General features: G+C 36.3%; 1 protein-coding gene across 1 annotated transcript in view; it reads right to left on the bottom strand.

The window, feature by feature from the left end:
- The window catches only part of LOC104490231 (transcription factor SOX-6-like), a gene marked incomplete at its 3' end in the record, with an annotated part of 134,525 nt that overhangs the window by 57,512 nt on the left and 52,334 nt on the right, over positions 1-24,679 (bottom strand). The window contains exon 3 of the mRNA XM_010132492.1: positions 20,789-20,878. Within this exon, the coding sequence (XP_010130794.1) occupies positions 20,789-20,878 (90 nt within the window). The remainder of the gene's footprint in view (positions 1-20,788; positions 20,879-24,679) is intronic.

Raw genomic sequence — 24,679 nt, 5'->3', positions numbered from 1 at the left:
AAGCCTAAGAGGCAGAATATTGTTGTATGACCGTGGTGGGGCGGGTAATTTGTTTTTAGAGTGAAAAACCCCAGCCATTATTTTATAGTTTAAATACCAATAAAAACCAACTTGCTCAGAATGCAGACCAGATTGAGCTGATCTGGCTAGGCCAAGAGAGGTCATCAGTAGCTGTGTGCCATCATCATCTGTTTTGCATCCACTTACTGCAGCAAGTGATGAGATTCGTAAACTCATTACCAGCAAATAAACTTCTGCTGCTGACTAAAAATATCTATAAATAAAATAAAAATATAGCTATCTGTAAAATGTATTTGCCATAAAAACAGATAAACCAAAAAGCTTAGTAAAAAATACACAGTAAATATGCCAGCTTCCATAAAACATTATATATCACAGCTCACTCTCTGTTCCAATCCCATTCTCTTACTCCAAAGCCAGCAGTGCACTTTTTTTTTTTCCACAGGGTCTTCCTTATCCCCAAAACACATCTGTCTTGAGTTTCTCTCAGATTTGTCAGGTGGATCAGTGCTCCCCAGGGCCTGCTCCATCTGAAGTATTTTAATTTGACTAAACACCTGATTTATTTTATCTCTCCGATGAGAAAGGCAGTTTGTCTTAATAGAGCCTGTCAGCCTACAGTCCCATTCACGGCAATTTACAGGCAGCCAGGGATGCTGGAAAAGAAGAGTGCTGTGATTCTGTATTTTATCCTCCTGCAGAAAGCACCTAAAAGCAGCTATTCACTGCTACTGCATGTGGCATTTTAGAACTGAATTAGCTTTTTATTCAAGTAACTACACTTGTTGTGAATAGCTTATCTGTAAAATTGCTACATTCACTGCTGATTTTATTAACCTTTGGCTCTATCACAAAATGGTCTTCAGTTAGGAAAGACCTTTAAAATTGACACATTTTTCTTAGAGGCCTTTATTTCAGTGACTTCAGATATAGTGAATTTGATCCATTGACTCCCTTTACCAGCAGTATTTAAAATTTTGAGTGTTGGTGGTGATAGTGTTAAGGACTTCTTTTAAAAATGAAAATATAACAGTCTCATAGAAAGTTCAGAAAAAATAGTTATTATATTTTATAGTCCTTTTGGTATATATTCTTACCTTTGCAATTATAATACGCCAAAAAATAATTTGGTTTTAGCAATATTTCAATTTTTCCTTATGTGCTTATTGTTTTACCCTTTATTTTTGTACGAATTCGAGAACAAATTGAGATAAAATGGTCAAATTGAACAGAACTGTGGGATCAAAGAGAACTTTTGAGAAATTCTGGTCATAGGTCAATCTAACCAGGAGTGAGAAAATAAAAAGTAGCTATAAATCTGCTGAAAAAGAAAGAAGAGTTCAACCTGTGGTCTAAAATTATATCAGAAAGAATTCTGCTTGTGGCAGAAAACTACCTTTTAAAACCAATCACAATACTACATGATTTCTAGTACACAAATTAATTGAAAGATCATCATATATCTTACAATGTATTTAATAAAAATCATAAACATCATCTTGCATTTTGTCTACCTAGATTTCTTTAAGCATTGCAAAAAAAAAAGATTAAAGATCTAGTATAGATAAACAATATAACTATAGCTCCTCTATCAATCTCTGGTTTAGCACACGTAGAACAGTGATTTAAAACACTTCTATCACCTCTTACTAGATGTGCAGTCAATACACAGATGTAGCTGCATGTCAACAAATGCAGAGGGCTTTTTAATGTTAAATCTGGAACTGTCCTTGTGGCAAGTTGTTATGAGATAGAAGCAGAGTAAGAACGGCTAGCAAGGGGAAAAAATGAGCAGGAATAACAAAAAATAGACTTCTAGACTTACATAGTATCATTTACGCTAATCTCTTATACACTTAGCAAAAGAAAACACGATAAAACCACATACTCTATCAAGTGAATAAAAGACAAAACTGGAGTCATAAATAAGCCAAAAATTTATAGGTGTGATCCAAAGCTTGCCGAAGTAGGATTCGTAGCTGTGACACAAAATTACCGTGGGTTGTTGAATGTGCTTGCCTTAGTTTCCCAACATGTACACAAAGTAAAGCGCTACCAATCAGAGGTTTTTATGCCTGGTTAGTTAATGCTTCTGAAGTGCTTTGAGATCTTTGCATGGAATCTCTACACAGCTGCAAAGTATTATTGGTTCTCTTGAATTCTGTGATTAGTGTAAAGCATGACAAAAATCATCGTTGTTTATGCACTGCATCTAAACTAACTTCTGCCCCATATACTTACAGGAAATACAAATTAATAAATCAGAAATGATTACTCCTGTAAGGACTTTTTAGAATAAACACGTAGTGTGTCATTTATGAAATCAAGAGACAGTAATGCAAGAAAGAAGTGTGGACTTTGCCAGAAACTAAGGGCTTTAAATCACATAACTGCAGTTCCAAAGTATCATCAACCAAAGCAATTCAACCAACAATCAAAAATGATTTTGAACCAAGTTAAGCAATTTCAGCTTTTTTTTTTTTTTTTAAAAAGCCTTTATGAATCAATTCCTCTGTTAGGTTTGGGGGTCTTTTGTTTGGTTTTTTTTTTATGTTCATTGTTTGAAAAGAAAGCAAGTATCATCAACCAAAGCAATTCAACCAACAATCAAAAATGATTTTGAACCAAGTTAAGCAATTTCAGCTTTTTTTTTTTTTTTTAAAAAGCCTTTATGAATCAATTCCTCTGTTAGGTTTGGGGGTCTTTTGTTTGGTTTTTTTTTTTATGTTCATTGTTTGAAAAGAAAGCAAAAACACAATGCTAGACATAAAAGAAAGTCTATTTGATCTTAGCTGCCCAGAGATAACCTGGTTAAACCATTCTGCCTACCACGGCAGTCTGCAGCACACATCAGATAGGCTGTGATGTCTCCACTTCACAGGCTCTGTCCAGCATTTAGCATTTACCCTTTTTTGATTGGGTCACCTTTTAAATGCCACAAAATAGGGCAGCAAAAGTCAACAAAAATAAACAGGGAAAACAGAAGAAAGTAACAATCTAATGGAAGGGCTTCAGAGATAAAAGTCACTTTGTGAGAGCTGCCTGACTAAGGAGCCCCCTTGCCACTGCAATAGCATCTAATTTGAGTCCTAACTCCAACAGCAGTTTAAAAAGCTTTCCACTCTAAAGGCCCCAAGTGCATCATAAAGATAAAGCATTTCAGTAGAAAACAGCCACAAAGACCTCTATTATCTTATCCGTCTTTGGTTACAACAGCTGAACCAATATGACTAAGTTCTGAATGACTTTTTTTCCCCCTTCTTTTTATAACACTAGAATACTGGAATTTCTTTATTTCATGATCAGTTAGCAATTGTTGATGTTCCCATATGCTACTGTCCAGTCTTTAGTCAATAAAAAGTTTTATAAATGCTGCCATTGTGCTTTGTAGCATCCCAGTGCAGAAGGCAGCATGGCAAACATGTCCAGCATGCAAACCACACTGGATAGCTTCTCCTTTGAAGGTGTGAGACCCCCGCTCCGTGTCTTCAAATGATTTTGCGTTTTAAGTTTTGGACAAGGAGAAATTAATATCCTGTGTCCATGAACAGTAACAGAAATTAATATTAGGGACTACTGAAAACATTCTGTAGTGCAAAATCCATTTGTCAGATTTACTAAAACAAAAACTGACTTAGATTAGCTACGCTTATGAGAAGGGTGAAAATGCTTTACTGCAGTCGGCAGGATTCATCCTGGCTTCACATGCACTGAGCCTCGCACGATTACACAATTTCTTAGGTGGGAGGAGTTTGAATTTCCTGATTCACAGAACAGGAGAGTTTTACCATAGGCCAGACTGTTTCCTAGACTAGCCATAAAACTGCAGGTAGCCGAGTGAAAATGAAATTACCTCAGCGAGGTCGTGGTGGCCCTTCATTTCCCCCTCAGTATGCCCCCAGCCAGGTGAGGGAGTGGGCAGGGACTCGGAGAGGCACCTCGCTGCACCTCCAGCACCACAGCCGCCTCTCTGGCTCGGGGCAAACTGAGCTGCTGGCATATCTCACAGCAAGCATCGGGGGCCTGCACCCACCACCGTTTGGTTTGGATCACACCAAGGCTTCCACAAGTCCTAGCTGGGGGAGACAGCGCATGCACAGACGAGCAGTGCGCATCCAGCTCCCTCCCTGACACAGAGCTGGGGTAGAAACACAGGCCTAAGGGCCCTCCCAGGCCCTCACTTCACCAGTGCATCTCTGAAGTTCAACCGTACCAAATCCGACCACTTACAGTGTCGCACTCGGTTGGTTTTTCCCTTTTCAAAAGAATTTGAAGGATTTATTCCTTCTTCAGACTTCACAAATCACTGAAGAGTTTATTCTGCATTAAGAACAAATAAGTCACAAGAATGTACACAGTAATCCAGCTGAATATTTCCCCTGAAGATCTGCCACCACCTGACGGCAACCGAGGCGGGCTTACCTGCCCCAGCATTTCCCAGCAGATGCTTGTACCTTAGCTTTGCTCCTGGAAATAACCAACTCTTCTGAGACAAGGGTTCTTTTCTGGCCTTTAACATTATTTTGGTCTCACGAGTTTGACAGACCTTTTTTTCCTGCACTGCTTCTTATAAATTCTGAGGAATATCTTTTATCTAATGTTTTCTTCCTCGACTATTTTTCACAACAGTTCTAAACAAAGTAAACCAAAACATTCAAAAGAAAAATACTACAGTGACCGGATCAACCCAAACTGCTCCCAAGTCGCTACCAAACGGCTCCAAACCCGCCCAAGTGCTGTGCTAGGCAAAGGACTGCACTGAGTAGCACCTGGAAAGCTCACGGAGCAGCACAATGCTATGTTGCTCCATTTTCAGGAATGTGGTGAATCTACAGTTGAGTTCTAAAATGTAATCCACGACAGGAATGTAGACAAGAATGTGATGTTAGCCAGAGCTCCAACTCCCCCTCCTCCAAACCAGCGCCCAGCAAAAAGCAGAATTCCAGCAAATCTCCTGGACTCCTTACTTTCACACATGAAAGGAACTCTATCTGACATAAGACTCGGAGGACTTCAGCTATATAGAGAGATCTGAAACAGTCTCATATATACAATTCTGCTTTAGTATTGTTTACTATTTTTTAAAAAAGAAAAAAAAAACCCTTTAGCTACTTTCTTCGAATCACCCTTGAATTCCAGAGCTTGTCACCTTACATATTATTTAATACTAGAAGTACATATGAAGTGTTAATTCATGCACGTGCATGTGGAAGAAAGACGACGACAATTTTTTTAATGAATTATTCGTAAGGTTTTTCAGCAGCAAGTAGAGATTTGGTTAGTGCTTTCTGTGGGTTTAGAAATGCTCCATATGTACTCAACGTGAGCTGTTCACGCTCTGTGTGAGATAATACTGGATATAAACAGAGGAATATGTATTATACGTTGCAACTGAACTCACAGCCAACCTGTTCTTGCTGAATTAGAATATAATATAGCAGAGGTAACAGGCTGAGTAATCTGTACAGTAATACAAACACTCAAATATAATGTGAGGAGAAGAAAAATGAGTAGGTTTATTTTGTTAACCAAGAAGACTGTAGCCTAGGGCATAGCACACCAAAATAACATGAACATGGGGGTGATATACAGTGAGAAAAAAAGTATTATTAATATAATTGTTGACTCTAATGCTCAATTCCAATGCTTTTAAAGTGGAAAAAAAAAAACCCAACCGAAAAACCACCAAAACCAAAAAACCCATTAGAAACGAGGGGAGAAAAGATGGTCCATCCATTTAAGGTACTCACTCAGGACTTGAAAGAGCTCAAAAAAACCTCCTGACCTTCAGTTTCAGTTTTTCCCATTTAAATACAAATAACAGTACTTCCCTAGACAAGGGAGGGAGAAGGGGAACAGGATGTTATTCTGAGGATAGGAACTGTAAAGTTTTCAAATTGTATTTGTGGGCCATATAACAGAAGGAAATAGTGTATTAAAAAATTAAAAATCTGAAGGATAAAAGACATATTGGAAGGGAAAAGAATTGATAAACAGGAAAAAAAAGTTTCTACGATACTCACTATATCAGATATGCAGAAATGTTACTAAGGAAGCCTAGAAGTACTTCTATTCTATAGCCTCCTCCTGGTAGTAGATAGGAGACTGCTTTGTCCTGACAGTGTCGTTTGATGTACAAAACTGTACATAGTATCAGAAATTTTAAATGCACTTTCTCACTAAATTTGTAACTCTCTACATGAGCAGGTTATAGCTTAATGTGAAACTCTAGATGTGAAACCGAGAATGCGGTACTTTCACAGAGAAATACTGCCCCACCTTTTACGCCAGCTTCAGAGGGATTCCAACACAATGGCATTTTGTCCTAAACACTCTTTTGCTTTCCAGATAATTCCTCCAATTTCTTTTTCCTCTTCTGACTCATAAACTTTAGCAAATGGAGTTCTGTTGCACCTAGCAGTGCCACTATATCTTAATTTAGTTAAGTAATGTTTTAAATGTTTGAAATCAATTTCCTTTCATTTCCAGAAAAGAAGGGAAACATTTTGAGTTCTAGATAAGTATTTTCACCCATGCCTTGATGCACAGGCAAGGATGGTCTCTCATGAATGTTAAGCCATCTCTAATATTCATACAAAACACTGCAGTAAAAGGTGTTAGTAAGATAGGGGGTTTGTAACTTCCTCTTTGAGATGTGAAATGATATTTTGTTTTGTTTATATACAATCATAGGTAGTGTCTTCTTTGGAATTACAATGTTGAGAATCACCACTGATGAATAAGTAAGATTTTATCAACCAACACGAGAAGATTAGGAGTCTGCTGAAAAAAAAAAAGAAATGTAAATGGAGAATTCAGGACTGATTTTGCAATTGCTCCATTTCATTATTGTTCTTTCATAACAGCATACAGCTGGGTAAAAATCACTTTGCTTCTATATTCAATTTTAACTTTAACAAGTTATTTCTGCGTACCGTGACACTCTTCGAAATGAATCTTATTTTTTTAATATGCAAACATGATACAATTCCAAGTGATCTATACAATTTATAATTCTTTTTAAACTAGTATTTCTTCCTGTTGTGGTGCAAGTGCAAAATATCACTTGTTTGGAAGGAACAGCTCTCCAATTAAAACTCGTATCTTCAATCACAGGGATGAACTGAGTATCTGTTCTATCTAATCTTATTCTGGAAAGAGAATTGTATATGTACATGCATAAAATTGACTGGAAGGAAGCTGAGTTTAGAGGAAGTTGATGAGTATAGCTCAGATGAATTAGATGACATTAATTTCCCTATATAACAGAACTCATAGTTACTTGCGATTTCTCTAGCCGATATTTGTCTTTTGTAAAAAAAGTTCATGATGTAAAATTTTGCTTGTTTGTTCAGTCTTCTCACATAATCTAAACTATGGAATAAAAATCAAAGATGAAAAAGAATAAGTTTTAGTTATTCTACAGTTTGAACAGCAAACTACAGAAAAGAAGGTTTTTAATATTTTTTTTTTCTGCTTTTTGTCACGTATTTGCAGAAATAACATGATTCTTCTCTTTAAAAAGCGAGACATACTTTGCTCTGCAATGTCTGTAAATACATACATGGGGTGATGGTAAGAAAGTTGAAGTCCGTACTGCTTTTATGTGTAATCCTGCAGTTGAATATGTGAAATCAGATGAAAAAACATTGCATCATTGTCTCTTCCCGTGGGGCTAATCTAGTTTAAGGCAGATGACATCATGCCTTATATTGAATGTGAGCATCTGTATACTAGGAAGGTCTATAAGAACAAGGACAGGAACAAATACTTTTCTCTATGGGTGAAAGAAGGGATGCGATCCCTTCCACAGATGCCACTGCAGCTTTTCTATAAAAAGACTAATTGATTTACATATTAGGATTCAGTTATTGAAGTTCATTTCCCTTAAAGCTAGTACTGAGGATCCCACTCCAAAACACTCTAGGAATCTTGCCTCAAAATTGTAACCCAAATGCATTTCTTCTACTGCATCCAGAATGCACAATATACACAGGAGAGGAGACGTGCTCCTGCGAAATATACTCTGACTTATGATATCTTGCAGTTACTTTTCATATCTCCTTAAATAAGTTGCTTCCATGAGTTTTTAGTTAGTAGTTATTAGCTACACCACTCAGAAATGTCTAAATATAAATATAAGGAGTATCAGTACTGCAAGATTTATATACTTTAAATATAAATTTTAATTTTGATCTTAATTACATGTTCATCTTTCATGTCTTACAAATACAAACAAGTATATCAATGAAAAACTTATATTTGCCTCTGAAGATTTTTATTGCCTCTGGTGATAAGTAATGAAGAAGCAAAGTTTATTGCAAAACAAGAACATTAGCATAGCCTGTCTATCATGGAAGTTGTAAAGAAGAAACTTCCTACTTCATCTGAAAAGAGACAATTTAGTCAAAAGCCTTTGATATGTATGGAAAAGCAACGTTTTATACATTTAGAATGTGCCCACAGAAGTCAGTTGAAGGATTTGCTCCTATTTCAGTGGGCTTTGAAACAGGTCCATTGATATGTTCATTAATAATGGCACTAGGTCATGAAAATTGGCAGGCTTGTAAATCTGAATATTATTTTAAATTTCTTTCATAATCAAACAGGTATAAATTTAAAGTGCTACTTATCTGCTACACACCTAGTAAAGCTAGTAAACTGTAAAACTAATTCAGCAAAGAATATTAATGCTACAAATACGAATTATCTTATGCCTTTTGAAATAACCACAACCTCACTGTATGGGTATGAGAAACAGACACCAAACAAGAAAACTATGCTTGTTTTTCCCTCAAGCTTTCCTTTATAATTAATTAATTAAAAAGACCATGCTCCAGAACACATTAGAATTCTATGACCAACTTGTTTTGCTCCAGTGAAATGTGCTACAAAATTATTAGTCAAGTTTTCTAACTTTAGAAAAACCTCCTAAATCACATTAAGCAGAGCACAAAGGAGGTGGCCTGCATTTGCAGACTGAAGTTCCACACATGCTCTAAGAGTGTTCTGGTATACTCTAAACCACAAGCATGAGTATGTTTAGCCAGATGCTTCTTAAAAGCGACTCAAAAATTTCCTTAATTCAATTTATTTGTCTACCTAGTTGACCGCAAACCAAAACATTTAACACAGCCCTTTGCTACAGAATCTTTGGTAATGAAATTCTTCACAGTCCCAAACCAGAGAGTGGTATCATGTTATTTTGCTGTGCTTATGTAGGTATTCTACCACTCAAACAGGATCACTCAATGAAAACATAAACGCTGCCTATTCAAAAGACTTAATATAATTTAATATTCAAAGGCCTGAACTTAGGCACAATTTTAAGCACGTTCTCAAGATGATTCAGAATAAAACTTGAAGCACCGGGAACATGTAGGAAACCCTCCAAGAGGTTCCAAATTCCATAACAGTGCTCTAATTCAATATATTATAAACAGATCCGGGATATATTTAAGAAATCAGGATTAATACCTGTATTTTGTCACACGTGATTTGCTGCTTATCATCATAGCCCTTTTCAGTGGTTGTAGCTATAATTCAGAAAAGTGATGGCTTTTTTTCTCCCCCCCCATTTATTTTTAGGATAGCACACATGGAAGGGAAGAGGCAAAATGAGAGAAGAGACTTATCTATCAATAAAGTTAACCAAACTCCAGCTATGTGTGGATAACTATGTTTTTCCCAGGTCAGCAAAGGGAGAATTCTCACAGAGAGTTTTAGCACCAAATGTTCCTGTTTGTCTGACGGTGGGATACATTATCTGAGTGGAGGCAAAGAGACGCAAAGTGCCTTTGTCAATCACTGTTATCCTGAAAAGTGGCAGGCTGTAACATGATAGGCTAAAGTATTTCTTTTTAAAAAACCCTTACATTTCAGCAGTGAGCACCCTATCTCTGGCTTAAGTCTGAGACACCCAAAATTACACTATAGAACCCTTGGGAGGTGAAGAAAACAACAAATAGAGAAGAGGGTTAATTAATGAATGAATACATCCTGAAGTAGGAACCCTCTGTTCACAGTAGCCCCTAAAGGAAAACCCACAGCCATCCCGTGACTGTGGCAGCATCTCAGCAATACGAATGCAAACGGATCCTGGCACCAGAGTAAAGCAGTGAAGGTAAAAAGTTCTTTCAGTTACAAGTTAAAAGGAACTCTCTGATTCTTACTGAATCTGAAAAAAAAACAAACCGCAGAACAGTTATGCCCATTTTATATTCTTTACCTTCCCTAGTAAACCTCTGCTTGTATTCCTTTGATGTTAGCAACAAAAACTTGAAGTCTCTATAAGTTTTTCAAAATGGGAAAGCTTAAGCTGTACAAACCTACATAAAATGTCTGTATACACTACACTGACTTTTGAAATCCTGCAACTTGTGTACACCACCTGTGTTTTAATAGTAGACTTACAGTATCTGTAATAAGACTGTATTCCAGCTTCCAAAGAGAACTGCAACTGTCTAGTCAACAGTTACATCAACCATCAAATCCCATAGCTAAATTTCAAAGTATGGTGAAACTTGTGTATAAATTATTTTCTGATCTTATCTCAACAGAACATATTAGGGGCATATATCAACCTAGAGTATTTCCACGTCCAAACAGATGCAAAAGACGTATCTTCACATATAGTAGTATGTTTTAAAATGTCGGAAATGTCAACCACTTACATACTTTCATATTATCCCTAATTAATACAAATTGCATTTAATTTCACATTTAGTAAAACATATTGCTGCCCAAAATAAGGACTGTAATTTTTATCAGCAATTACTATTACTGATGTATCAACACAATTATTTAAATTCAACGTATATAGATGCAGAATCCATGCAAGCATTTACAGTTTTTGTGTCCTCTGTGCTTCTTCCCTAATTTTTGTGGCTTGGAACTCCTCCAGATGCTGCCTGAGTTTGTGGGTTTGTATTTGAGAACCCATCTCCTGATTCATAGCATTCCTTGATTGACAAACAGATTCAGATACGAAAACAAACAGCTACCTGTATATAATCTGCATCTGACAGCTGCACTGCCTAATTTTCCATTTGTGGTGAACCTACTGTTTCAGATTTTACCCATTTCTTGGGTCTCTGAGTCATTATGTTTACTGAGCTATTCAACAACGGGTGACATATGTGATCTCCACAATGCAAGCTGCACTTCAGATTCAAAGTATTTTCCTTTTTCCCCCTCCCCCTTCATAGACTAAATTATTTAAAAAACAGCACAGGGTTTTGTATTTCTAAACTGATGCGGCTCCTAATTGAATACAGAACACTTTCAAACTATTTTCCATTAGAGGCCCACTTTTTTCTGATTTTAAGGCACAGTATAATACCTTCATTCATAGACCTGAAATTGTTTGACTAGAAGTAAAACCTGTTATTATATGCTTTTTTAGCGGTTTTGTCTTGTATAATGTAGGATGAATTATGTAAAGTATATCAAACAGGATAGTCTATAAGCTGCTACTTGCATGCTGCAAACAATCACAGTTTCACTGACAGACTGGGACTTCGCATCTTAAAATTCCTGTGGAAATCAAGTGCATTTTAAGTATTGGGTTTGATTATTTAATCAGACAACTTGCATTTTGCCCCAGCTAATTTGGAAGGCTGATAATATTTTACTCATAAAATAACTGTGCACCTGTTGTGATGGAACCTATTCAAACAAATCTTAATAGACGGATTAGGATTCTTTCCCAACGTGAGTGTGCTAGCCTCTCCTTCATGCTGTCTGCAGGGCAACAAATTTTAAACAGCTATTGAGTAGGTCTCAGTTTCATCGTGCATAACTCTTAAAGAACATTTATGACACCATGACTGACATTAAACTTTGTAAATTCGTATCAAAACAGAGCAAGGTAAAGATTAGGACAAGTGGATCAAACTAACAGTAATTTAAAGAAAAAAGGTAAGAAAAATATATGTGTATAATAATAGGATTTCAGTGTGAGAGCTAATGACAAAGAACTACCCATTTCTGATCAAGATGCCTGGGTATAAATCTGTTCATTTTTTTGAGATAGAGAGTAACATATACGATGAACTCATGGAATCAGGGCAGCTACGCCTTTAATAAATTTCTATTTCTGCTTCCTCTGTTCAGACGAATTTACTAAGGAAACTGTTTCAGTGTAGCTTTCAATTTGCTTCACAATTTGTATATTCATATTAATTGACGAGACTTCATCTTTTTAGTGGTTTTGAGGTTTTTTCTATTGGCAAATCATGCCAGAACAAAAACAACAACAAAATATTGGTGGGAGTGGAAAAAGAGAGACATTATTTACTTTAACCCAAAATAAATATTTGTGGGAGAGACAGAAGGTAGACAGTGAATTGAGACCAATCCACTCACCAAGTAAGGGAGAAGTATCATGATCAACCTCAGTGGAGCAAGGGGATCCCCATTAGCCTGAAATCACTTTCAGGCAGTGAGAAGGAGGTGAAGACAGGAGGAGTTAGTAGGAGGAGGTGAAAACAAGGAAAATGAGCCCAGTTTGGCTAGATCTGCCCTTTGGCAGAAAACTGTCAGATGTCATTGGTCAGATCTGAAGTGAGGTGACACAGTTAGATAAATCAAGACCTCTTGAAAAAAACACTGGTATTTAACCTCTTCCAAAGGGTCAACTTGTTTAGAGAGGACAAGGACAACCCTTCTTGTATTCCTCCTTCTATTCCTTATTAAGCTTAGGCTTTTGAGGCAGTGGCTGCGTCAGGCTGCACATTATGTTCTTGCTATTCTCAGTTGCACGTGAGCTTCCCAAATGTGCTCTTACTTCAGTTGTTCTGAGTACTACTGCTATGTCCCTTATGATTTACAGATGACATTTCTGAGCCACCTCTAGGTCCACAGTTCGTAAAGTTCCCAGTAAGGTATTTTTACATATTTCTTAAGAAAAAAAAATCTGGTATCTTTGATACCATCACGATGCCCCGGTTACCACACAACGTCCACACATAAGACAGAAATCCTATGCAGAAAGGGAGTTAAAACGCCACTGAGGTGAGAAGAATTACCACAAAGGCACTCATCAATCAGTGCCAAAGGTTGATGCTGCTCAGAATAGATATATCATGTGCGAAAGGTTTCTTTCCAAACCAGCTGCAGAGAAAGGCGATGACAGCGACCAAAGTGCAGACCAGCTTTCACATCAGGAATAAATAAATATATTTTTACTTTTCAACCTGGAGAAGAGACAACTGAATGTAGTGTGACGGAGATGATGAAGAGGGAACACCATTACCTGTCCATCACAACACAGCATCTAGGGGACACCTACAAGATCCTCGTTTCAATATACAGCATATTGTTAACTGCTGAGCTTATCCCCACAGATTTTCCAGCTGTCTATTAAGGGGTTCAAAAGCAATTGGATGTGTTCATAGATGATAACTCTATCAAGGGCCATTAAACCCGAATGTACCACTTCTGAATCAAGAAGCTCATTAATCATATTTTGTGGGAAATTGGAAGAGTATATTGAGGAAATATTACTTTGCCCTTCTCTTACACTCTTCCCCATATTGCTCAGTATCCACAGAGACAGAACACTACCTGCTAGTAAGTTCCTTATATCTGACACTTAAAAGTTTCCCTAATACAAACTTCCTGTAACAAAATACTGATAAAGTACATCTGTAGGTTTCCACAGAAACCAAATCAATCAGAAAATTTTAGTCCTTTCAGTACTGTGCCTATATGCATCTTTCTACATAAAAGCTTACATTCATTAATTTGTTACAATTTTACTTTTTATGTCTTCAGCAACAAGATGCCAAGAAGCACTGCAGCATTTTCATATAAAGCTGTGTATTTGTCTTCAGCAGGCGTTTTATTTTCCTGAAGGTAAGCAACATCATTGGCAACTAGGCTGGGACTGGAATCAAAAGCAAATTTGCCACTGCCATCCAGTGTCAGAAGAGACAGTCTTAAGTTCCAAGTAGTGATAGGTTCCTCCAACACAGAAGCTTTTGGACTACAGTTAAAGACTCTGTATTTATCAAAGAAAACAACTACTGATACAATAACAATTAAGTATCTATACACAATATTAAAACAATCTACCAACAGAAGAAAATCGCAAATCTTCAGAGAAAACTTGCTTGCAATTTTTAGTTTATATTCAACCTTTTTTCTGCTAAAAAATTAAATGGCATTTGAAAATAAACTCATTTTAATACCATACATTTTCTTGTCACTATTTGTACAAATGAAGAATGGATCAACTTCTGGAAGGCAGCCTTTCCCTTATTATAGAATCATAGAATGGTTTGGGTTGGAAGGGACCTTAAAGATCATCTAGTTCCAACTCCTTGCAAGGGCAGGGACACCTTCCACTAGATCAGGTTGCTCAAAGTCCCATCCAACCTGGCCTTGAACACTTCCAGGAAGGGGACATCTACAATGTCTCTGGGCAACCTGTTCCAGTGCCTCACTGCCCTCATCGTTAACATCATTATTCTTCTTATTCCTTTTTCTCAGGAACAGTTGATACTGTTTATTAGTATTATTTGGGGCACAGTTCCACAGAACACAGCATGTGAGCGAGCTGTCCCATTGATTTCAGTGTAGTACAGAGTTCATATATTTAGCCCTGAATTCTCAAGCTTAGAAACATACACTGGTGAGGTAAAAAAATATATAGATGTATGTGATTGCAGTAAGTAACAAATTCATTGTGTGCCTGGAAATATACTGCATGCATCCTGGTTGATATTATTCATAAAATGTATTCAACAATATGGAGAACTTGATTTATGTGAAAGGTTGATTACAACGTAATTTATAGTTGTGGAGTTTTAAGAACTAGAAATGGTAATAGTCATTAACTTTTAACATTAGAAGCAGGCATGACTGTGATAGGTGCCACTGAAATATGACCCTCTGACCAAAACACCAGAGCAATAAAAATGTTTACTTCTTTTTTTCATTAAGTACAGCTTCAATCCTGCCAAGACTTACATGTACATAATTTAAATAATAGCACTATGTACAGTGAGCAGTCCCATTCATTTCCACAGAACCACCCCCTGTAGGGTACGTCTGTTTAAACCCAGATTCCAGGGAAAAGTATTTCATATCAAAAAGTTACAACGACATAAGACCATATAGTTTAATCTAGCTCACGCTAATGATTAGTCTGACTAATTATATTTGTATCTTAATTATAACAAATAGATACAATGGGGTATGGCAAGTTGAACTAAAATATTTTCATTTTGGAATACATTACATTCTTCAAGCAAATCAGACTAAAGAATATGCAAACATTAACTGTTGAAAATGCTTATGAAATATCCAGTCATTCAAAAAGGTACCACTTAATTTGGAAGGTCAGGGTAGACCTGGGAATGTAGCTTTTGTAGCACATTACACAAAATGCTAACAACTTGAGAAATGGTGAAATAAAAATATATCTCTGATTTGGAGAGCTACAACATAAAGCTAAACTTACCACTTCACTGGATCACGGTAATAAATAAATTATGAGAAACCTTTATAGCCTGTGGTATATTTCTAATCAGGACCAATTTCTGAAGGATTTGGGTACAGGAGTTCTGGGTTGTGTTGTTTGTTATGTTTTGTTGGATGCTTTCATTGGTTTCACTAATTGGAACCAGTTGATCCCTCTTCCTGTGTATTGATTTTTTAAATCCTAGCAGTTAACAATGATTCTAATGTATCATAACACTTTAGACCTTAATCATACAGTGGGGCTTTTGCTTGTAGCTTTTGTTTGCGTTTTAATTAAGAAGACCTTGTGTCTCAAAGCCTGAGCTTGGTTTTTAATTGCTAGTATGTATATCACACAGACTTCAAAAGAAATAAAATATGTTTATAACAGAGAGCACAAAGGAGAGCTTTGAAATGTCTACAGCCATACAAAGTGACATAATTAAAAACCTCTGAGTGCCTCTGTGATATAAGACTTATATATATTTATTTATACATATTTATAAGGCAGACTGCTATATACCCTCAGAATTCACAGGAAACAAATTTCAGCAATTGTACTGAGAAATAATTACTGCAAATCCAGACTACAGCGTTGGTCAGGGCTACAGGAAAACATAAGATTTATTTTCCTCAAAACAGTTTGAGATAGTGCACTTAGTGAACTAAGAAACACCCAAAAGCTTATCTGTGAAGAAAAATTTTATAAAATGGAAGCAAAAATAGCATTTGAAAATGTTTTGTAAATCATGCATATTTTAAGAAAAAACTTAATTCACTGTAAAAACACAGAAACCATAACTTTCTCAAGGATTCATTCATGCAGAACTCCCTCCAAGACTATTCCAGAAACGGCTAGTGTTAAATTACTAGATTCAAGCAGTTGTGCCTCTCTGTTCTTTTCTAGTCATTAATGCACATACAAAAAAATGCTGCCAAAAACCACCTCTTTCCACCTCTCCTCTGTTCTAATACCAAGGACAAACATAATTTTCAATCCTGTTTATAGTGTATCTTACTAGGGGACTATCAAGTGGGTGAAGTTGCCTCTTTTTACTAAATTTGACATTTCCTAGGAAACAGGAATGCTGCCTCCCACCTATTCAAATATTTGGCGGCTATTAAATGTGTACACGTCACACGAAATAGGCAGTTTAGGCTCTTTTTAATAAAGAGAATTTAGAAAAGAGGAAGGAATAAGCACGAGAAACACAATGCAAACAGCCTTCTGTATCAAGTAAAGCTATGGACATCAATCACTCTCTTTCCCAAAATAGAGTTTACTGTACAAAGGCAGCATGTGACATTCAAGTCACAATGCCTATAAATATAGACAGCCCCCGTTGTAAACAGCACCAGTGGAAGCCAGAGAACTAACCTGCAACACAGTAGCCGGTGACCCAGGAGTCACTCCTCTATCAGACTGCTAGACTAATCCTGACCCTTTCAGGATAACATCATTGCTTAAGTTACTTAAAGACTGACCTTTCTTATTTGATCTTCAAAGACCCTGTGTGCTGAGAAAGACCATTGTGGGCTATTTCAGTAGGACAACTGCCTGATGCATGCAAGACTATGCTATTCCAGAGATTTATATTTGGAACAGAAACAGAAAACTTAAAACAGACTCTGTATAGTGACAAACGATGCTACTCTGCCTAGCTGAGGCTGCTGAGGAAAACTAGACAGCTAAGCAACAGAAATACATGCAGCGAGGGAGGGTGAGGACAGCACTCAGTACACCCAAATATCTGGAAATTTAGAAGAGTCCTACACCACTTTGTTTATTCAAATACATGATAACAAAAATTAGAATGAAAAGTATTTCCTGATACTAATTTCTGTACAAAACCCCGACACTGCAAAAGCTGGACATAAGCCTAACAAATTGTTTGTATACCTTAGAGAAAGGTATTTGTGTGGAGGCACTGGCAAAGAGCCTACGATCAAGTGATTTGCATAGGCAGCAGGGGCGATTTTTCCAGGTGAGCCAGTCGTTTAACTCAGCTCAGCTGCTTCACAGACCTTTGAAAATCTGACCTGTGTGTTTCATTTATAAACATATCAAATGAACAAGCAGACTTATTTAACCACTGGAATTTGGCTACAAAGCATTCTGTCAAACGCTCCCCTGAGTTCCAGACAACCACCCCGAAGTCAATGGCTTGCTTGGCTGGAATTCAAGGAAGAATTGGGACCATTATCAATAACTCAAATCCTAATAAAGAAACTCAGAAAAAAAGCCATTTTACAAAACGAAGCTCACTATGCAACAGTAATTGTGAACAGGAACAATCTCACACCAAGAAAAAATAAATTATTCACTGTTTGTTACTTTTGTATTGGCTTCTGTTGTTTGAATTAATAGATACAGTTTATAATTATAACTTGATTAACACTATTGTGTTCTAAATATAGAAGGTAAAGCAAAAAAATACCATTTTTATTTGTTTCTCAGTCAATTATCTTTTCTTCTCATCTATGTGCTTCCCAAACATGAATAAAAACAGTTTGTGTCAGTGGTACACTTTTTTTTCCTGCTTTCAGCCTTTTTTCTGGCGCTGATTCTCAGTGAAGTGCCCTCCCACAGCCAGGCTGGTAAGCCTTCTCTGGAGGGGGGAGGGTTGCAGTTACGCAGACCCAGAGGAAGAGTATGTGCTCAGGTTATCCTTAGCAAGAACAACGCCTTCTCTCCAAAACAAACAATTCCCAGTAACAGGCACTGCAAAAAGCAGTCCCTCACAGGACCACACCTCGCTTCCTAACAATCAAGATTTTTTTTTTTCCCTAATGACCTCATTTATTTATTTTTACTGCATCACTTCTTGCCTTTAAGTTAGGCTCTCAGTCAGATGAGCAGAAAGTCTGCACAAAAGCCAAAAATAGCCGGCTAAACAAATTGATTAGAATCTAATGAAATGTGAGGAAAAAGATATTTTGACTTCCCAAAGATGACACATTTTCAAAAGTAGTTCTTTAGACCTCAGCATGCCCTGCCAGTTACCTAACTGGAAATTCATTCTGCACTACAATTTGGAAATCTACCGCCTTGAACACTGAAAAGGGGGTTTTTTTTAAGAATGCTTCTTTGGCAGATTAATAATTCTCTCCGGTGCCTCTACTTTGCTTTATTTCCTTCTTGTTATCTGTTTTTCTTGCTGCCATGGGCTAGACGGTCAGGTTTTTTTTTCCTTCTGAGAAGTAAGGCACTCGAATGCTAACACGAGTGAATACCAGGCTAGTAGGGTGACAGCGATGTTCCCAGCTAGGAGCTAACCAGTCTGGAGACAGTGCCTAGGCCACTGGCTGGGGAGCCCAAGGCAAAGGAGTCCTATTTCAGACCTGCCACTACTCCTGCCACTCATTTTCTTCTTCTATAAAATGACACTTTGTCAGGAGGTTTGCATGCTGAAAGGGTAACGTATGACATAACAGCAGCCAGGTCTGTGTATGCTTCTTGGTATTTTTGCCATTAACGAACAAAGTTAAACGCAGCTGCAGCGGTAAGAATTGGGATTGTGTCTTGCTGGAAGTCAACTAGTAGCAGAGAGGAATACTGCAGACACTCAGACCACTTAAGAATAAGTTTCTAGGGATGAGATATGGGAAGTAAGTTGTGCAAACTAACTGAACGACTGTCAACACATCCATCTGGTGACCCTAACCTGGTGATCTGGATTATACAGCTAATAGGCTACATACCCAGAAAAGGTAGGTGAATAAGTTAAAAATTCTTCCAAATCTGAGTGAGAATGTTTTGTAGGTGGATGAAAAAAGGATTAAGAACAAGAACTGCACCCATTCACTCTGCAGTGAATATATACCAAGAAAACAGAAATAACATAAATCCAGAAAAACAAACTTTTTTTTTAATAAATGAAAGCTCATGAAAAAGCTTTTTGTGTCACATACAAGAATAAAGAACATTATTCTGCATTGTTAGAGATCCCACCTCTTTTAATTTTAATTCCCTAATAGCATTCAAGAGGTTTCTATTTAAAGGCTAAGTAGCTATATTGTGCAATTAACGGACAAACTAGCATTCAGTGTTTTCCACACTGTTAAGAGACAATACAGCTTTAAATAGAATGTGATTTCAAGACATAATTTTGCTGGATTTTACTACAGTCAATTTTAACATGTTCCTGTAAAACTGCATACTATATTTTTGCCACTGACATTACTATGGGATTTTTTACCTGTCTAATATATACACAATGTCATAATTGTACCAAAAAACCCCAATAGGAGAATCCAATAGATTTTCATCCTAAATCGGCTGAAGGAAGCAATTATAACTTATTTATTTGAAAAGAACAATCTTTCATCTGTTTTCATAATTAAAAAATTGAACTCTATTAAGTTTCCCTGGTGGAAATACAAAGCCCTAAGCATCAATCTTCATCAAATAGTATCTTTCTTTTCTTTTTCTTTTTTTTTTTTACACTAGTAAAGATTTATTATGATGCAATGATACTTTGTTTCCACATATTCATAGTTGCACTTTAATAAAACTATATCAATGAAGAGAAATAAATCTTAGGTACCTTGTGTACTCCTCAAACACACCTTATGACCCCTTCTCACAGCAGAAAAAACTACCTTTTTAATTTGTGGCTTAATCAATAACACTGAATTTCTCCTCACTAAGAAAATCCATGGAAGAATTGATGGGTGGGGAAAAACACTTCAGGTTTTCTACATAGTACTTAATCGTCAAGAGAATTCCACTTTTACTAGAGTGCTGTTTCAACAAATCTGGAAAATACTGGAAAAGACTGTCTGTATATGCAATAACACTTGCACCAACTTCAGTAGTTCCTGAATTCATCCAGAGCTGCTCTTCCTCTGCAGGAATAGCATAAATGTAAAAAAACAAATTTTTTTTCCACTTTTGAATCAAAGATTTAGAACAGTAATAAAACAATTACCCTCTTTTATAGTATGAAAGCAATTTCTACATAGAGCTTATGCAACTGGAAAGAGACAGGACCAAGTACCATTAACTCTATGTTTTCACGATGCTTTTCCCCCTTCCTCTGGCCACAGAAATATATAGCTAATGTCACTGAACTAACGGAACTAACCTGGTGTTTGTGATTACATTGTTGATACTGTCTAGAACAGATTGTGACATACTCTAATTTATTTATTCAGCAGCTGTTTCCATCATCTTAAAGATAAACATTTATAAAAAGGGTGAGTTGGCTGGAAAGAGGAAAGCACCCTCTAGCTATGACTCTTACAGCTATTATTTTTTCTGAACTTTAAAAATTCCTTAAAATTTAATCTAACGTGATACCTTTAATTTCTCCAAGGAGATCACTTGTGTTTAATTTTTCCATCTTCTCTTTCCAGTCTTTAGAAAGTAGCTTTTCCATGCAGGATGAATCTATTAAAAAAAAAAAAAAAAGAAAAAAAGACAGACAAAATTATCAAATATATTCTCACACATCAGAAAAATAGATGCAACCTTCATTTTAAAACTGTTCTCCCTCTTCTAGTTGGAGCACCGTTTCAAAGGGATACAAACTTGTAGCCAGAATTCTTATTTAACTGCATTTTAAATCCAAAGTAATTCCACCGAGGTTAATGGAGTTACTATGGATTTAACAAGGGTCTAATTGAAAGAAAAACTTCATTCAGGATTTATGCATGCTAACTGCCAATTTACATGCATAGATTGCCAATGTATATACAAATTCTGTCTTTTTCATTTGAGAATGATTGTACACTCAAAATTATACATGAAGATTTAGAGGCTTTTTTTGGAAATTTGGCACACAGTGACATCTGAAACCCATTTTTATACCCATGTCAATGCAAAAGTTATTCATATAATGTCTCCATGGAATTCATAAGAGCACTCAACATATTGGATGTTCACGGTTTCTCAGTACACTATAAACAACATGCAATGATTAGAAGATAGGCTTTCATAATTTGAAGTTCAGAATACATTTCAAATCTTTGCCCCAATCTGGGAGGCCTTCTGTAAGCAAAACTGTCACTGAATTCATTACGTTTACGAGAAAGTAGAAGATTGGCCTTAGTAAATCTCCTATGATCACACTCCAATTCCACTAGAAAATTTGATATTAAGCATAACAGACTTTAATAAAATCTAAAGGTCTTCCGGTTCCTAAATTAAACTAATTGGCTCTGATTATATTACAGGTTATATTACAGATAACCTTCCAGATTAACTTACAATGGTGATATCTAAGATGGGAATTCTTATGGTTGATATTGTGATCCACAGTCTTATGCCTTTACGAACCACAATTTAGTTTTACAAACAATTATCAAGAAAACTTTACAGACAATTGACCACTTTCCCATCCAGTTAGTAGTAATAGAATCTCCATTAAACACTGTGCAATTTTATTTCACTGGTAGACAGACTCATCAGCAATGTCTGTGCTAAACTCCTTGGAAACCCTTAGTTTAGCGAGATATCAAACCCAGTATTTACATGCAACTCTACTGCTAAGACAAATCTTTGCAGAGCCTTCATTATAAGCCCCCATATCGCTGTGTGCTACTGAGCACACTGCTCCGTAGCGCACTTCCCGGGGACAGCCACACACCTTAGCGTGTCAGAAACTTGGGTAGCAAGCTGCCGTTTGTGCTACACAACGCTTTCTAAAACAACTAATAAGGTTCCAAATTTTGACAACATTTGCACTGATCCCACTCCAGTCACTTACAAACTGACACCTGAGTGTACAAGAAGGTAGAATTCAGCCTGACATATTGTCTGCTAAATTACTGGCAGATTAAGGCCCAACTGTAGCGCAAATTCTCATGTAAGCAGTCCCACCAGAAGCACTCACACAAGTGAAAACTAAAGCAAAAAGCCCAGATTAAGAATGGGAACACGGACTGCATGAATGCAATGGGTAAGAGTTTGTTCCACCCCAGAGGATTCTAAAAAACACTCAGAGGGAGGAGAAGCATTCAAAAAGGTCACAAAAGGAGGAGTTAAATATTTAGGGAGAAGTTTAAGGAAGAAAAAGGTCATACGGCTTATCATATTTTAGGGTGCAAGCAGTTTCATCCTAAAATTCACATTAGCATTACTCATTTGAAACAAACAAACAAAAAACCAAAAACAACCCCCGGAAACCAGTTGAAAGCAAACCAAACTGTAACAACCAAAAGATCAAAGATCAGGTTTTAATTGCAATGTATTTTCACCGTGCAAGCCTCTGTGGAAAGACAACGCAGCTCGTAAATGTTTTTGAAGTAATATTGCAGTAGGAAAGCTAATTTATTTACTAATTATATCTTTCTATGAAAGAGACAAAATTAAGGAGCTGTAAGTTGCAATAGGCAGTGTTAAAATAATTGTTATATAATAACAATTTACTTTTAACAATAACAGGCACTTATTACTTTTATGAGTTCTGGCCTGATAATAGAAGAATGAAGAAATAACCATCAATTATCAATAGAACATTATAATTTGTCCTTTTTTGTGATATCATCATTAGTTTAAAAAGATGTTTCTGTGTTCCTCCCCTGCCAAAATTTCAGACCCCTCATCCCTGAAAAAAAAGGGCTTTAGAGTTCCATTTAGAGTTTATGGATATTTGCTCTAAGTTATGCAGTCTACTGCTTTTTAAGTAAGATATTTTCCTCAATTCATATAAAGAAGGAAAAACATTTACATTTTATAAAAAAGGGAACAATTAGTATATCACAGGAGTGGATAAAATACTTTCCTCAAAAGGACTTGCTTTCTTTCTTTCTTACTCTTCTTAAGAACACCCATGTTTATCTGTAGTGTTCTTATATATTACATGAGGGCAAAACCCTATATTTTTAAAGACAAGACTGAGAAAGAACTGGAATGGAAATCTGTGTAGCTTCTTTTTTTATACAATCACATTGCTAGTTACAATATTTGTCTCTATAAATGGCTGAAAAATTCCTTAAGAAACATTTCTTTAAACTCCCCTATCTCATTCAAACTCTGTGCTGTAGATCTGACCACACAAATCACAACCACTGTATGTTGTTGTTGGGAAGATTACAAAAAACACACAATGAGAGTTTTAAGAAACTTTTTTCTAACACTGTAGAAACAGCTCTTTTTAAATTCTTGTAAATTTTCCATTAGCAGGATTAATCTACATAATTTTTAGAATTTAAAATAATGATATATGTTAAAGCCCTCTGGAGGTTCTCCACATTAGACATGAAACTAAAAATAAAGGCTTATACTTGAAAGGCATGTCTGCCTTCAAGTTCTGTATTCTGCGTTCACAAACACACATTTTGAAAAGGTTGGTGAATCAGAAAGGGATTTTTTTTCTTCCCATACTGAAAATTAATTTTTACATACATATAAAAATCTACAAAGATATCGTCTGATATCAGTAAAATGACTTCATCCATATTGATTCATTTTCTGATTTGATTCATTACAGTAGCAAAACATCGACTCAGAATCCAGCACTGAACATTGAAGAAGCCTGAAATCACATCTGCACTGCATCACCCTCCCTGCACTGAGGCTCTGCTTCAGCACCATTACAAGACCGTTTGGATCCTGACATTTTCAAAATTGAGGGGTATTCTTGTTAACGACAATTATAAAAGAAGCAAAGAAAGAAATTAGCATTTATACATTTTCAGTTCTCACTGACTTTATAAACCATAGTTGGGCTCGTGCTGCAAAGCAGCTTATTTTGTACTGACACGTGCAAGATCAAACTCGTGAAGTTGCACTGGAGCAATTTATTATATTAACAGCACACAGCTCATCCTTTATATTCTTCTCTTGTGAATTAGGGAAAATTGTCTTTCAAGGACAGCAAACAGGTTCAGTATAATTAGACTGAGATGACTAAATGAAATCATTGAATATTATTTAATATCATGGTTTGTTACATACTATGTTAGCAATTTTATAGACTAAACGAGTTTAAAGTACTGTAAGAATGTTGTTAGACATGACAGTTTTGAAAAGGTGAATGAGAAGGGGATGTTAAAAGATAAATAAGCAGGGAAAAAGAAAAAAAGCCAAGAAAAAAAAAGCCTAGGTGTCAGATGAAAAGGATCTCTCTACAATGACAAAGCATCGATGAAAAGAATTAACATTTGTCCATTGGGTAATCAATCAGTCATGGAATGGATGGAATCCAGCTCTTTGTTGCACAACCAGTGATGAAGAATGAGTGTGTTA

This window comes from Buceros rhinoceros, unplaced genomic scaffold, assembly GCF_000710305.1.
Source record: "Buceros rhinoceros silvestris isolate BGI_N320 unplaced genomic scaffold, ASM71030v1 scaffold10943, whole genome shotgun sequence".
Taxonomy (NCBI): Eukaryota; Metazoa; Chordata; class Aves; order Bucerotiformes; family Bucerotidae; genus Buceros; species Buceros rhinoceros.
The sequence above is the reverse complement of the archived record's forward strand: the minus strand, read 5'-3'. Positions and strand labels throughout refer to the sequence as shown.